Source organism: Zootoca vivipara, chromosome 4 (assembly GCF_963506605.1).
Source record: "Zootoca vivipara chromosome 4, rZooViv1.1, whole genome shotgun sequence".
Lineage (NCBI taxonomy): Eukaryota > Metazoa > Chordata > Lepidosauria > Squamata > Lacertidae > Zootoca > Zootoca vivipara.
In genome coordinates, this window is record NC_083279.1 from 87,046,455 (window position 1) to 87,061,853 (window position 15,399).

Sequence of the window (15,399 nt, forward strand, 5' to 3'; positions counted from 1 at the left end):
AAAATAAACAGGAACAGTCTCAGGTGATAACAATTCATTCAGATCCTTTGTGGGGCCGGATTTAGGTTTGATGAGGCCCTAACCTACTGAAGGTAATGGGGCCCTTTATATGTCCAGCTGTACTTTATCAACAACAAATTGTCACTGGTTTTTGTGTTGAATATATGCTATATGGACCTAAAGCCATTTGCACATAACAAAATATGTATTTTATCAAAGTAATTGTTGAACTTACCTTATATTTTGGAAATGTACACCCAGTTTTTTTCCTTTACTTTTTTTTGGGGGGGGGACCCAAGAGAGTGGGGCCCTAAGCTATAGCTGGTTTAACTTTACTGTATGTAAATCCGGCACTGATCCTTTGCAGAGGCCAGTTGGAGCAGGCTGAGAGGTGGTTGATTCCTCCTCTCCGGTTATTTTATTGATGCACAGCAAATCTTCACTCACCCCCTTCTTCCCTGGTGGTGGTGGGGGACATTTTGTGGTTCGTCTCGGGTGCCAGAATGTCTTGGGCCGACCCTGCGGTTAACCACAAGCTGTAGTTGAACTGTCTCCTATGGTTTGCAGCTTACAGTTTAGATACCACCCCATATAGGCAGATAGATGATATGTGATGCATTAAAACAGTGACACTCTGCAGTTGAGGTTCACTTTCCACATTCAGCAGAAACACAAAGCATACATTCTTTTGCTGCGTTTGCATTTTTCTGTAGCATCTGTTATAATGTAGTGGATTTATCTGACCGTTCTCGATCACTCCGGCAGGCAGCAGATGGGCACAACAGATCGCGTGGGTGTGACTTATGAGGCTTGCGGAGGAACAAGTGAACTGAAATGCCATCAGGCCTGATTCTGGAATATTGGCTGGTGCCCAAGGACGTCCCTCTCAAAGCAACACGTGGAGAATAATCTTCCCAAGGTGAAGATAAAGTAGCACACTGCTCTAGCAGTCAAAGGGTGCAGCTTGATTATGCAATCACTTTACTGCGGCTGGGTGCTGATATTCAGGAGGTACTGTATATACCTTATAAGCTGACTTTTTCAGCACATTTTTTGGTGCTGAAAAAGCCCCGCCCCCACACCCCGGCTTATACTCGAGTGACGTGGGCGGCAGTAGAGGGACAAGCGGCGAGAAAGGAGCCCTTTCTCGCCGCTGGTCCCGCTGCCGCCGCCTGTAATGACAGACAGGGCTGTCTTTAGCAGATGCGGCGCCGGGGTGCAAATATCCACCCAGGGCCCCCAAATTACCACAGATAGTGTTGGGGTGGCCATAGCTGCGCACTGCCAACCATCTGGGGGGAGGGCACGACTCCCTCATGCTGCTGCGGTAGAGTGATCCCCGCAGAGGCTTGGGAGTGAAGTTGCACCCCTCCCAAGCCTCTGTGGGAGGAGAGCGCAGCTTCCCTCCCAAGTCTCCTCGGGAGGAGAGCGATCCCTTGGGAGGATTAGGAGGGAAGCTGCGTGCCCGCCCCCCTTGTGGTTGGCAGGGTGCAGCTGGTGGGTGTGCAGGGAAGGGGGAGGCCGCCAGCAAAGCCACGCAGCTCCCCTACTTGCTGGGGCGCCCCTGAGAGGCCGGCGCCCTGGTGTGATGCACCACTAAGCCCTATGGATAAGACAGCTCTGAGGGCAGGCACAGGAGCTGCAGTTGGGAGGGGTGCTGCGCTGCGCCTCTCCGAACCGCAGCTCCTATGCCTGCTCTTGCAAGCAGGGGAGGAACGAGCATCCTGAAAGGGCTGCTTTCGGGCTGCTCCTTCCTCTGCTGCTGCCAACAGCGGCATTGTTTTGGACAATGAAGAATAACTGCTGTACTAATGTCACAACCTGTTCTGTTGTACCCTTGTGACAAGCTGGCCTAGGTGAGCATGTCAACACAGCATTGTTTAGACCAATGCCACTCTATTCAAACAGCCATCACTGTTCAATGTGGCAAAGAAGTGCCACATGGGTAGGCAAAATAAGGCTCGGAGGCTGGATCCGGCCAAATCGCCTTTTCAATCCGGCCCATAGACGTCTGGGAATCAGAGTAGAATGTGTCCTTCTATTTAAAATGCATCTCTGGGTTATTTGTGGGGCATAGGAATTTGTTCATTTCCCCCCCCCCCAAAAAAAATATAATCTGCCCCCCCACAAGGTTTGAGGGACAGTGGACCGGCCCCCTGCTGGAAAAGTTTGCTGACCCCTGGCTAGCATCAGGGTTTGCTCCAGAGGGTGGCAAGGTTGGGCATTTGCTAGGGCCCCCAAATCAGCAGAGGGCCCACTTTGCACAGAATATCCAATGAGACTGGATCCAGCTTCACATTTAAAGCAGTATCATACCACTGTCATGGCTCCCCCCCCCCAGTTATGGGAACTGTAGTTTGCAGAGTGCAGAGAGTTAGGAGACCCCTATTCCCCTCATAGAGTTACAGAATGGTTTAACAATTAGTCCCTCTTCCCCCACAGGGAACTCTGGGAATCATAGTAGCTTTGTGAGGGGAAGGAAGAGGGGTGTGTGTCTCCTAACAGCTCTCAGCAGCCTTAGCAAACTACAGTTCCCAGGATTATTTGCAATATCCACACTACATAATTGGCATTAAAGCACCAGTCCCAGAAGGAAATGGGGAAGTAAACAGAAGGAGAAAGAGACAGAACATGCAGAAAAAGCAATGATTTTATGGCACCCCTGCCACCACTGAAAACGGGGGGGGGGGGGGTGTTCGCATCCAAAATGCATATGTTAAGTGCATGAATTGCAAGAGCTGTAGAACTCTGATGTCATACACACTGTGGCAGGTAGGTAGCAGTGTTGGTCTGCTGCAGTCGAAACAAAATAAAAAAAGTCCTTCCAGTAGCATGCACATGAAAGCTCATACCAATGACAAACTTAGTTGGTCTCTAAGGTGCTACTGGAAGGACTTTTTTTATTTTGTTTCGACTTTGTGGCAGTTATGGCAGATAGTTGAACAGTCTTAACTGTTGTGCTGCTGTCTGCCTCAGTGAGTCTGTAACAATTTAATCTATGTAAGATGTTAGCAATTTAAGAAAACATCCACCTGCATTGTATATTTAATCTGCAACTGCAAGTACAGTACCCTAAGTAAAAGTAATTCGTTCTTTAAACTTTAAACACAGAGTGTTTTGCGTAGTTTTTATAGGAGGGAGCTAATTAAAGGCTCCAACGACCCAGGGCTCTCTTCCTCAAAACTCTGCAAATGAGAACTAGAGTCTTAATTCCCACAAAAAAAAGCTTTCCAAGCTGGAAAGTGAAAGTTTCCTAGAAATGAAAAGAAAGAAGACGAAAGCGGAAGAATAGAGCAATTTAAAAATACAATATTAAATCTAATTACAGTCGATAGAATAGGGTGGGTCCTAAAATATCTGAGGTGTCTAATTATTATTATTATTATTAATTATTTATTCCCCGCCCATCTGGCTGGGTTTCCCCAGCCACTCTGGGCGGCTTCCAATAGAAATATTAAAATACAATAATTTATTAAACAGTAAAAGCTTCCCTAAACAGGGCTGCCTTCAGATGTCCTCTAAAAGTCTGGTAGTTGTTTTTCTCTTTGACATCTGGTGGGAGGGCGTTCCACAGGACGGGTGCCACTACCGAGAAGGCCCTCTGCCTGGTTCCCTGTAACTTGGCTTCTTGCAGCGAGGGAACTGCCAGAACTGTCTGGCGAGACAGAGTTGTTGTTGTTGTTGTTGTTGTTGTTGTTGTTGTTGTTGTTGTTGTTGTTGTTTATACTCCGCCAGGATAAAGAGGTACACCTTCAGCATATGACAGAAACTATGTAATGAAGGTGGCAGACACATCTCTGTGGGAAGGGAATTCCACAATTTAGGATGTGCCACAGAGAGTGCCTGCCTCATCATCATCATCACCGCCAAAGGCAGGTACCCTTGCTACACTTTTAAAGACACCTGCTAAAAATGTGCTTTTATTGCAGCAAGCCTTCCCAAACATGAAATTGAGTTGTACCAATTTCATCTCTGCTTTATTTATAGGGGCGAGTTCGCTGAGTGGCATTGCGGCTTGAAGGCTACCGATATCTATGGTCCGAAGTTGGCTGAAGACTATTGTGATGAACTTAATGGAAACTGCCAGGGGTTGGTGGGTGGAAGCTGGTGGAGCTTGCATTTGGAAGCCGGCAGATGCTTCAAGGCTGGTGTGTTGTGGATGTCAGCTGGTTGAAACTCACCTTTGGAAGCCAGTCAACAGAAGGCAGTGGATATTTGTGGACTGAAGCAGGACGCAAACGTAAAAATTGGAGAGTAAATTATGACCGACTGTATCTGCCGGTGTTCATCATGGATGCTGGCTGGCGTACATTTGTGTGCGGGAATGGGAGGTCTCAAAAATGGCACAATACATGTATGTGAGTGAATGGGATGGGATGTGTGGAAATGTTCATGATTGGATGGAATTTGTGGAAGCTGGCAGGCTGAAAGTCAGCATATAAAGTCACCAGGCAGAAGTCGGTGGAAGTGCCTGGATGATGGTAGCCGTCCCATTTGTGGTCCCATGGATGTCTGAAGCCAACTGGTGAGGTTTCCTCAAGGCCTCCCATGAAAGCAGTGAAGAGAACTGCAGGGCGTAAGCAAGACAGCTTATATTTCATTAGAAGAAACACCTTTCTAAATACCTGTGGTAGCTATTCTATCTTTTTATTCAAAGTCAGATAATGGGATATCACACACCTGACTTGGTATCATTACACTGGAAAGGTGTGCTGGGTGAGAAATAAGTAAGAAATAAGCAAACCCCTGTGGAGGTGCCTCCAAAATCGTCAGGCCATGGGAGGTTGTGCCGATGCCATTGGCTGTCGACTGCCTGTGATGTCAAAAAAGAACATGGTGGCTGAGGGGGGGGGGGAATGACAGTTATCAGAAGAGGGAAGAGGTTCAGGTGAAGGAGGCTCTGGAGAAGTTGGGTCAGAGCCAGCTGGAGGCAGAGAAGGGAAATCTGGTTTAGCTTCATCCTGTCTACTTGAGTTGCCTGTTGTCCTGTGCCTCACCTACATACTGTAGCCGTCAAAAAAGTCAACTGAGAATCCAGCTGCCCACAATAAACTTTTAAGGATCCTCAGTGTTCGAAAAACTTCCTTTTAGCTGAAACATCACTGTTAGGTCTAGTAAGGTACTTCAAGATCCATTGATGCAGATTTTTCAGGAGAAAAAACCCCAGTCAAATGTAGGGGTTCAGAGTGTGAGCTATGGTGAACCACAAAGACCTGGAATAGAATCTCACTGCTGCCCTCAATAAAAGATCCCAAAGAGGGGGAATGTCCCCCCCCCAAAAAAATCCTTCGTTCCTTCCCTGCCCCACATATTTACAAGGTAGTCTTCCTGGGACCTTTCTGTCTGCGATGGTTTCAACTGGCAATCCTGAGGATTGCGATTGGGCCCTTATGCACAAAATGTTGGATGCTGCCTTAAACCCAATCAGCCCCCTGGTCCATCAACATGGTGCCCGTCCCATACCCGCTTTATGCACCTCACAGGATGTGGATAGTGGATATCAGGTTTATATACAAGAATCAAGTTGATCCTGGAAGCCTGAAATCTACCCATGCCTGTCAGAATGGATGCATATTTCTTGCAGCCAAGGAAGGTGACTGATGATTCTACAGGTGCAACTCACAAGGTGTCATTGAAAGAGAATTGTAAACACATTCAAATTGTTGGCATCAAACAATCATATGGAAAACCTGTTATCTCTTGGCAGTTGAGACAACTCACTTAGCAAGATACACTTTGGAGAACACAGCTAGAGGGGAATCGATGCTGGTAAGTCAGCATGAATGCAGTTAGCCCATGGCATTCTTTACAAAACACTTCCAGTGGAATATTGGTTATTCAGCTGAATGATGCACCAGAAAAGCTTAACCATCTACTTATGAAGTGTCAATTATTACTATTTATTTTATTTCTATACCGCCCTATACCCAAAGGTCTCCTTAGCATGAGATATGAGATATTTGCTTTCTCCTGTTGACTTCTACGGTTACCAATTATGCAGTGCCAAAAGGCGCATTTTGAAATATTTTTGCAGAAAGGACAAACATTACACAGAAAACTCAACTCTCTTCCACCCCTCCACCGTTCTGGCGGGGGTGGGGGTGTTTGTCAACCCCACAAGAGTCAATGGAGTGGGGGGTATGGGGCACTAGTGCAATTATTTCAATCCGACACAGAATTTATAAATAAACCGTATATTACAGTGTAAAAAATATATACAAGGGCAAGTTGCTGGTGTTGCATTCCGAGTTTACTTGCCTGGAAAACACTGCTTGTGTGCTATAAATCTGATAATCCGTAATCATTTCTAGACCCATGCTATTTTTCAAAAGTAATATCTATACCATGATGCTGCATAATCTTGTAATCTTAATCTTATTCTATAATGTAATATTTTGCCAGCAAGTTTCAGACATCCATTTTTAAAATAATAATATTTGTGTCTAATTCTTAGCTAGGAAAAATCCTTATTTGAAGGGAACAGCTCGCATCAGGAAACCTATTATTACACATGGGCTAACGCCAAAGTACTCTAGGGGTTGCGTTGTACAGGAGTGTCTTACAGGAAAATTCTCAGGCAGGGCCTGCTGTCACAGTCTGCTATCCAGGCACAATCTGCAGATGGACAACACCAAGGCCCCTGACTCCCCCTCCTTGGAATTCCTTAAACTCGGCTTGGTCCAGGCATCACTTCAAATAGAAGACTGTCCTCTAAGTGCCTTTCAAAACAGGGACTGTTAAGTAGGACACGTAGCCACTCTTGACTTGGGTGGGAGAAAAAGGTTGCCACTGGGGCGTAGTTGACGCAGTTGACAATGGAATTCTTTCTTTGCGGAGGTGGCATGAGCCATGGCTGCAAAGCAAAAATGTCCCTTTGCATCTTTGGCTTGAATTAGGAGGCACAGGCTGGCTTGAGTTCAAGCAACGGCTGCAAAGGAACAAAGAACATGCTTAGGGCGTGCTCTCAATTCTATGACATTGAGTAACCTGGCACCATTGTAATGTCAGGAGACCGGCCGGTGGGTGGCCTGCAGGGAGGTAAGGTCCAGATCAGGCCTGCTGGCCAGATCCTGTTCCCTTGTTCCCAGTTTATCCTGTGATCCCAGCCATGCGCAACCTGTTTACTTTGCAAAGAAGTGCAAGTATTGCAAAACACCAAAAAAGCCTTCAGTTTTCAAATAAAACCAAGCCTTGGAACCTGTCCATAGGTGCCAACCCCCTGGGTGCCCGAGCACCCACAAAGTTCCCCATGAAGGGGGCGGGCACCCACAGATTTCAGCACCAGGGCCATGCACACTGTGTGGCAGCATGGCTTTTTCTCAGGGGTGGTCCATGACGATTTGCTGCTGTAGGCAAAATGTCATGCCCCACCCCTGATTTGGGCCCCTTTCCTGCCCCTGCTATCACGTCCGCGCTAACACCGGCTCCCTCACTGCAACTGCCATAATGCAGTGACAACATCCCAAGTGCAGTTATTAGCAGTGAAGGCAAGGGCACTGTGTCTGCAGTGATCTGGGCAAAGGCAGTGGGGCAACAGGGTAGGTAGTGGTTTAACAAGGGTGGGGGGAGTCGGATCTGCTACCTGAAACAAATTGCTTCACCCAGAGGCTAACTTCTAATTACGCCACTGTTAAGAGAGCTGCGGGCATTTCCCTCCCTGGTAGGCAAGACAGAAGCCGTTCCAACTCCCAACTAAATCACTGCATCTCCGAGCAGGCGGAGGGCAACAGCACAGCAGAAGATTGCGCGGCGGGTTCACACCCCCTTCCACCTCTTACAGCAAGCAGAAATCCAACAGGTGCAGCTCTGCCATCCCTTCTCCCGCGGTGCTGGCGGAGGGGGAAGCTGTCCCGCCTGAATCTCTGCCCGTCCTAAGGAAATTGGCATATACAAACAAACAGACAAAGAAACAAAGGGACAAGGAGCAACCAGGTCGTGTCCGGGACCGGCAGCTCTCCAAGGGGTTCAGATCCTTGGAGTGGCCACACCCTTCTGCTAGAAGCAGGGCTTGGAGGAGGAGGCCGGACTAGAGCCCGCGGCCCCCTCTGGTGAAGGCGGGCCTGCAACCCCGGACCCATCGGGATGCACCACTCTGCGCCCTCGCATGCGGGGCTGGGCAGGAGGCGGTGGCAAACGCCGCCAATTTAAGGACCACGATGCGCCCTCGGCCTCGGCGCCTCCTTCATCCTCTCGGGCGGCGACGGCAGCCCGCGATGGAGCCCCCGGAGCCGGGCTTGTTGTGTCGGCTGCGGAGCCGGCTTGCGCGCCGTGCGCCCTGGCTGCGCCACGGCTTCTCCAGCCCCAGGGCGCCGGGGCCGAAGCGGCGTCTGCTGGCGGCCGGGCTGTCCTGCTGCACCGTGCTGGCCTTGTACGCCGCCAGCAGCCCGCGGGACCTGCCGCCCGTGTGGGGCCGCGGCAACGACGAGGGCGACGAGCCGGTGACGGTCCTCATGTGGTGGGAGCCCTTCGGGGAGAGCCAGCGCTTGGGCGGCTGCCAGCGCCGCTTCGGCATCCGCGCCTGCAACGTCACCACCGACAGGGGGCGCCAGCTGGAGGCGCAGGCTGTCGTCTTCCACCACAGGAACCTCATCACCAGCGGCCTCAGGCACCTGCCCCGGGTTAGACCCCCTGGGCAGCGCTGGGTGTGGATGAACTTAGAGTCACCCACACATACCCAAAGCCTCCAGGACCGGGCGGGCATCTTCAACTGGACCATGTCCTACAGGGTGGACTCAGACATCTTCGTACCCTACGGGTACCTCCGCCCCAGCCAGACCCCCGCCCCGCACCTCTCCATGCCCAGGAAGACCAAGCTGGTGGCCTGGGTCATCAGCAACTGGAACGAAGGGCAGGCCCGCGTCCGCTACTACCGCCAGCTGATGGACCACCTCCCCATCGACGTCTACGGTGCCCACGGCCTAGAGCTGAAGGACAACAGTGTGCTCAAGACCGTCTCTGAGTACAAGTTCTACTTGGCCTTTGAGAACTCCCAACATCCCGACTACATCACTGAGAAGCTCTGGAGGAACGCCTTCACGTCCTGGGCAGTGCCCGTCGTGCTTGGCCCCGCCAGGTCCAACTACGAGCTTTTCATCCCCTCCGATTCTTTCATCCATATCGACGACTTTCCCGGTCCCAGGCAGCTGGCCCTTTACCTGAAATTCCTAGATAAAAACAAGAGCCGCTACCAGAGCTATTTTGCCTGGAGGAAGCGGTACGACGTGCACGTGACGTCCTTCTGGGAGGAACACAGCTGCAGGGTTTGCGACGCAGTCAGGACTGCGGGCAAGCAAGCCAAGACCATCCAGAATCTAGCCACCTGGTTTGAGAGTTGACCCCCGTGTGGGGTTAGCTGGGGTTTCTTCTTGGTGTAATTAAGGGCAGTATGTGACGGGACAACAAGGGCCTGGGTTGGCGGGTTCTTGTACAGATATCTACACCAAAAAAGGTATATCCTTGGAGTTTTGTCTAAAGCAGGCGTCCCCAAACTGTGGCCCTCCAGATGTTTTAGCCTACAACTCCCATGATTCCTAGCTAACAGGACCAGTGGTCGGGGAAGATGGGAATTGTAGTCCAAAACATCTGGATGGGGATGTTTGGGGATGCCTGGTCTAAAGGCAAATGTGCAAGTTTGGGTTGCTTGCCTCATGGAGAGTTGGAAAGGATGTTGGGTCTTTTCAGTGCTGATTTCATTAAGTACCCATGGCAGGGTTTAGATAGGAGACCAGCATTTTAATGATTCTGTGTGTAATTCCCCCGGTACTTTGAAAGCTAGCACTTCAGTTCTTGCTGATGTACTATAATTTTTTAATTATAGTTATAGTTATCGGTAAATGCAATTCCTCTGTCTACACACACACCTGAATTGCAAAACGTAATAGCCCCAGAAAGACTCTGCCAAATAATTTTGCCAAACATATAGCTCAACAGTGATTTTTCAGGGTGTTTTTGAGGTGGTGACTTCTCACAAGTGGACTTGTGGCATGATGATGCCTGATCTTGAGCATGGCCAGCCAGTTGGGGATGGTGACTTGCCAGCTCCAGGCTCTGCCAATATTTTTAAGCTTTTCCATTTCGCCGTGACCCATGATGGCCGATCACTGATTGATGGTTCCAGGAGCCTAACCATCGTGACTAAATTCCCTGGTAATGTCAGAATGTAATCTCACAATGTATGCACGGCAGGTAAATGATTGCATAACCAAAGACCAGTGATACTATCTTACCTGTTACCAAATGGTAATTGCAGATTCAGGACATTGAAATATTTGACCTTACCGTACTACCTTGGAGAGAAGTGGGCAAGCTTATGGGGGGGGGGACCAGCTTATCCACTACTACAGATCTTCTACAGTATGACAACACAGTATGTGTGTGTTCAGGCACACACTTATGGTGAAGTTACAGGTAGGTAGCCGTGTTGGTCTGAGTTGAAACAAAATAAAAAAATTCCTTCAGTAGCACCTTAAAGACCAACTAAGTTTTTATTTTGGTATGAGCTTTCGTGTGCATGCACACTTATGGTGAAGACAGACATCATAATACAGAAATCTCACCTGACTTTTCAACTTTCCGATACCTGTGAATCAAACACTGGCTGAGCCATCAGCCTTCCCCAGCCCCCCATTGCCAAGTTTTTGGAGGACTACGTTTTGAATTTAAAATATTAAGTGCCAAATTCATGTTTCTGTGTTCATCCATTATATATATATTAATGCTCTGAAATGAGAGAAGTGTATTGCACCACAGTGTGCATGGGCGTACCCAGGATCAAAGCTAGGGGGGCACACCAGCCATGCCCCCAGCCACGCCCCCAGCCACCTGATTGGCTAGCTGACATGGCCAGGATCCCCCAGGAGGCATGGTCAACATCCACGCCCCCCAGAGGAAAGGGGGCCATTTGCAAGGCAGCACACAGAGCCACCCGCGCTTGCACTCCTGCCTTGCCCGCTCCTTTAATGGCAGCAGTGACTAAAACAAGGCAGCAGCAGCAAAGCTACCTCCGTTGAAGGAAACCTGGACCTGGACCTGGGCTAACTTCAGCCCACACTCTTTCAAGTCACAGCGAGCACAGCACAGAAAGTGCTGCCCCACAATGCTCCACGGCACTTCATTATGCAAATGAGGTGCCGCGGAGCATTGTGGGGCAGCACTTTCTGTGCTGTGCTCACTGTGACTTGAAGGAGTGTGGGCTGAAGTTAGCCCAGGTCCAGGTTTCCTTCAACGGAGGCAGCTTCGCTGCCGCTGCTGCTTTTTTGCTTCAGCCAAGCAGGCTGAGGCGGAGCACAGCAGGCAGCGTCCCTGTCTGTCCTCTCCAGAAGCCCTGCTTCTAGGGGGGCGGCTGCCCCCCTGCCCCATGCTGGGTACGCCCATGACAGTGTGCCTTCTTCTACAAACTTGTGGACCTCTTTCTTCCTACCGCAAAGACCTTGAGAGCACAAGGTACATGCGTACTGAAAGTAAGGGTGCTTTCAAAGTAGATCTGCTGGTTTACAAGTCAAGTCTTATCAGATCTGTCTTCATATTTAGTTTGGTGGCAGAGCCCAGTAGTGCCCTGCATGTATGGAGAGAGGAGCACATAGCTCAGTGACCGAACACATACTCGCATGCAGAACATCTCAGGTTCAATCCATGGTATATCTCCAGTTTTAGAAAGGACCAGGAAGCCAGTGATTTGAAAGTTTCTAGTCAACAGTATATGTTGACACTAATGAATTACTGGTAGATTAACCAGCTACTGTGCATATCTGACTTGGCAGCCACCTTTGTGTTTTCATTGATTCGTGTTTGAGCTGCTGTGGTTATTGTACACACAGACAAATCTGCGTCGGCAACTTTTTTCCTAGGTGTAAAAACTTGAATCACACTCCTAAAGATGGTTTTAATAGCAATAAGCCCAAACTAAGCCTTTCTCTGTGAACCCTCAGAGAAATCCCAGCAGGCAAGAATTGCACAGACACACGCACAAGCACACAAAAAGGTGTGGATGTCATGACTAACAAACAGCCCTTTCGAGTATAAAGTATTTCTTTCACTAAAAATAACTAGTTGTGCCCAGGGAGAAAAGTGAAGAGAGCCAAAACAGGAAGAAATGCCTTCGGCGCCTGAGCTGGGAGTTTTGTATTTGTTTACAGGCATTTGTGTAATTTCCCCCATGTTCTCATAAGAGGGGAAAATTTGACTTGATCTGCGACTTCATCAGAACTTTTTAATTTTATTTTAGTATCATGAGCCTGTATTGTGCAATGATTAATCTGCAAAACTCAAAATACAGTACTGTGATTGACAGGTGCTATGCAAGTCAGGAAAGTTCCCAATTTATATTCATTATGAACTTTGCCTATCTGTAAATGGAGAATGTGGACTTTTAGGGGCATTGTTCTGTGGGGCTCAGAAGAGGAAAAAGTATGAATATATATATATTTGGTTTTTAAAGGCAGGGAGCCAGAGACCAAGTGAAGACATGCCACCTCTTCACCAATAGACTGCCCATAATAACAAAATACTTCTTTCTGCCAGTTTTCACAGAAACTGCAGGGGTGTGTTTACTTTCCCCCTCTCAATAAGCTTGATAGCTAGTAATTTGCTTTAAACAAAAACAAATGTGATCAGAAGCATGGGCTTTTTCTCTTGTTGCTAGATTCTACTTTAGGCTCCCGTCAACCACAATTCATGGTGTGACTGCTGCAATACAGAAGCATTTTTCAATCATCATTATCTGCAATACATATGTATGTCCTTATCAGAAGATGAACAGTTTTGAATGATCTTTTTGTGGCTTGTACAGAAGGAAATGTGAACGATATTGCTACCTATTAGACTTGGCCTATGTTTTAATAACAACAGATCAAAGACATACTTTATTTAGAGAGAAAATAAAGCGTTGATTCACCACTTTGTGCAAAGTCCAACCTCAATCCCTTGGAAGTTGCTTGGTTCCAATAGGAAAAGCTTAATTTCTGTGTTCATCCATTATATATATATATATATATATATATATATATATATATATATGAATATATATTTGGTTTTTAAAGGCAGGGAGCCTTTTCTCCAGAAATGCAATCAGGTTATGAGGGAGAGAGGGAGTACCTTGTGCATCAGCTGTAGGAATTACACCACCTACAGACCAATTTTCCATGTGGTTGAAGAGAGTTTTTAAAAATCCCAGTGGCTAAGCATTTGGTGCAGTCTCTTAAGAATTTGGAAGATTCCCCCGCCCCGCCACCCCCATCAAGGAGCTGGAACATTGAATTAAGGATAAATAAGCCAGAGCTAAAACAAAGTGTTGCAATGTGACATGTTGTCCTTGACCATAGCTGCCAAGTTTTCCCTTTTCTCGCGAGGAAGCCTATTCAGCATAAGGGAAAATCCCTTAAAAAAAAGGGATAACTTGGCAGCTATGTCCTTGACTCTGCCAGCCATTCACCTATACAGTACTGTAAAAAGTTATCTGCCATCAGGAAGGTGGATGGCGATGTGCACTCAGTGCTGCACCCTAGTGTTCATGTTGAAAAGTGCATTCTAATGCACATTGGTAACTGGAGGAAGTCTGCTTATGTGCACAGATTCCCTTTGCTGAATCAGGGTGATATATATTCCATGCAGCATCAGGAGATGCAATTATAAATGGTTATAATTGGGTGCATAGAATTCTGCTGTATGGCGTCCTTGTATAAAACATGCACTAAACCTTATCTCTTTCTGTTGTGACTTGTTTGGCAAAATGACCTGTTAGGAAGTCCTGTTGTTTATTTCTGACATGTATGTCTTAAAGCAGTATGGGAGTGATTCTTTAAAAAAAAAAATTGACTGAGGCATTTCAATTAACTGGACCAACTGAGAGACAAATTTATATGGTCCTGTATTTTTTTTTTTTTTTTAAAAATGCATTTCTGATGCATGTAACTCAGGTAATTTTATATTTGCTGTCATTCTGATCCCAATTTGGAAACAGATATTTTTATATTTGCAGACCTATTTCTGATAAGGTGACAATAAAATAAGTTAAATGAAGCATATTAAGATGTGTGTTCCCTTTCTCTCATTTTTGTTCCTTTTCCTTAAACATTTGCGATAGGTTTGGAAGTCTCTTTTTTTTAGTTATTATTCAACCGGTGAGTGGGAAGGTTGTTCTCTCCTGCCCCTTTCCTCCATCAAATGAAAACAGCTTGAACACTGTTTCATTGAGCTGTCGTGGCCTGTGATGGGTTTTTTCAGCAACCAGACTTCAGAAAGTTTGAAGGTGGCATTATTTACGCATCCGCTTCTGAGAGAAGCACCACCGTTTTTTGCTCAAGTAGCGGCAACTTTTGATTGCCCCTGCCTTATCAAAAGCAAGCCTGTTCTCACCCTCGATTTTTGGACTTCTAATAAATTCCTTTCGTTGTTGCTCCTTAAATTTAATCCGTGAATGGGGACTGTGTGCAATGAAGAGAGAAAGCTGAAGTGAGAAGGACTTTGGTTACAGAGTTCCACTGGGAGGAGCGGGGGGGGGGGGGATCAGCCTCATAAAGGTGGGTTTAAAAGGGAAATCATGGGTCAATAAAAGGTTCATTGCCTGCACATGAAATCCTTCCGATTCAGTCCCTTTATCTGATTCTTGGAATTCTTCTCAAGCCATAGCCCCTGCCTCTACAACCCAACATCCTGTTTCCCACCTTATAAGTTTTTCCCTCGCTTGACTGTGTCCTTAAACTCTGGCAATGGTTCTGGGTTGTCTAGATCAGGGGTCAGCAACCTTTTTCAGCCGCGCGCCGGTCCACCGTCCCTCAGACCATGTGGTGGGCCGGACTATTTTTTTTGGGTGGGGGTGAATGAATTCCTATGCCCCACAAATAACCCAGAGATGCATTGTAAATAAAAGCACACATTCTACTCATGTAAAAACACCAGGCAGGCCCCACAAATAACCCAGAGATGCATTTTAAATAAAAGGACACATTCTACTCATGTAAAAACATGCTGATTCCCGGGCCATCCGCGGGCCGGATTGAGAAGGCGATTGGGCCGCATCTGGCCCCTGGACCTTAGGTTGCCTACCCCTGATCTAGATGGAGAACAGAGGGTGGGGGGGGCGTGTCAAAAGTAAATAGCTGCACATTTGGTTTTTTAAAAATGGTTCTTTGCTATGAGGAACAGTTGAAGGAGCTGGGTATGTTTAGCCTGGAAAAGAGGAGATTGGGAGGGGATAGGTTGGCCATCTTTAAATATATCAAGGGCCGTCACAAGGAAGATGGAGCAAACTTGTTCTCTCCTGCTCTGGAGGGTAGGATCTGAACCAACAATGGCTTCAAGTTACAAGAAAGGAGATTCAAACTAAACATCAGGAAGAACCTTCTGACAGTAAGAGCTGTTTGACAGTGGAGTGGTCTCCCTGGGGAGGTTGTGGACTTTCCG

At 47.5% G+C, this 15,399-nt stretch overlaps 1 protein-coding gene across 1 annotated transcript; it reads left to right on the top strand.

Moving 5' to 3' along the window:
- The first annotated feature begins 7,574 nt into the window (after nucleotides 1-7,574).
- On the top strand, nucleotides 7,575-11,044 carry FUT4 (fucosyltransferase 4). Its single transcript, XM_060273873.1, has one exon. It carries the CDS (start codon nucleotides 8,157-8,159, stop codon nucleotides 9,333-9,335), a length of 1,179 nt encoding a protein of 392 aa, XP_060129856.1. The 5' UTR covers nucleotides 7,575-8,156; the 3' UTR covers nucleotides 9,336-11,044.
- The last annotated feature ends 4,355 nt before the right edge of the window (nucleotides 11,045-15,399 follow it).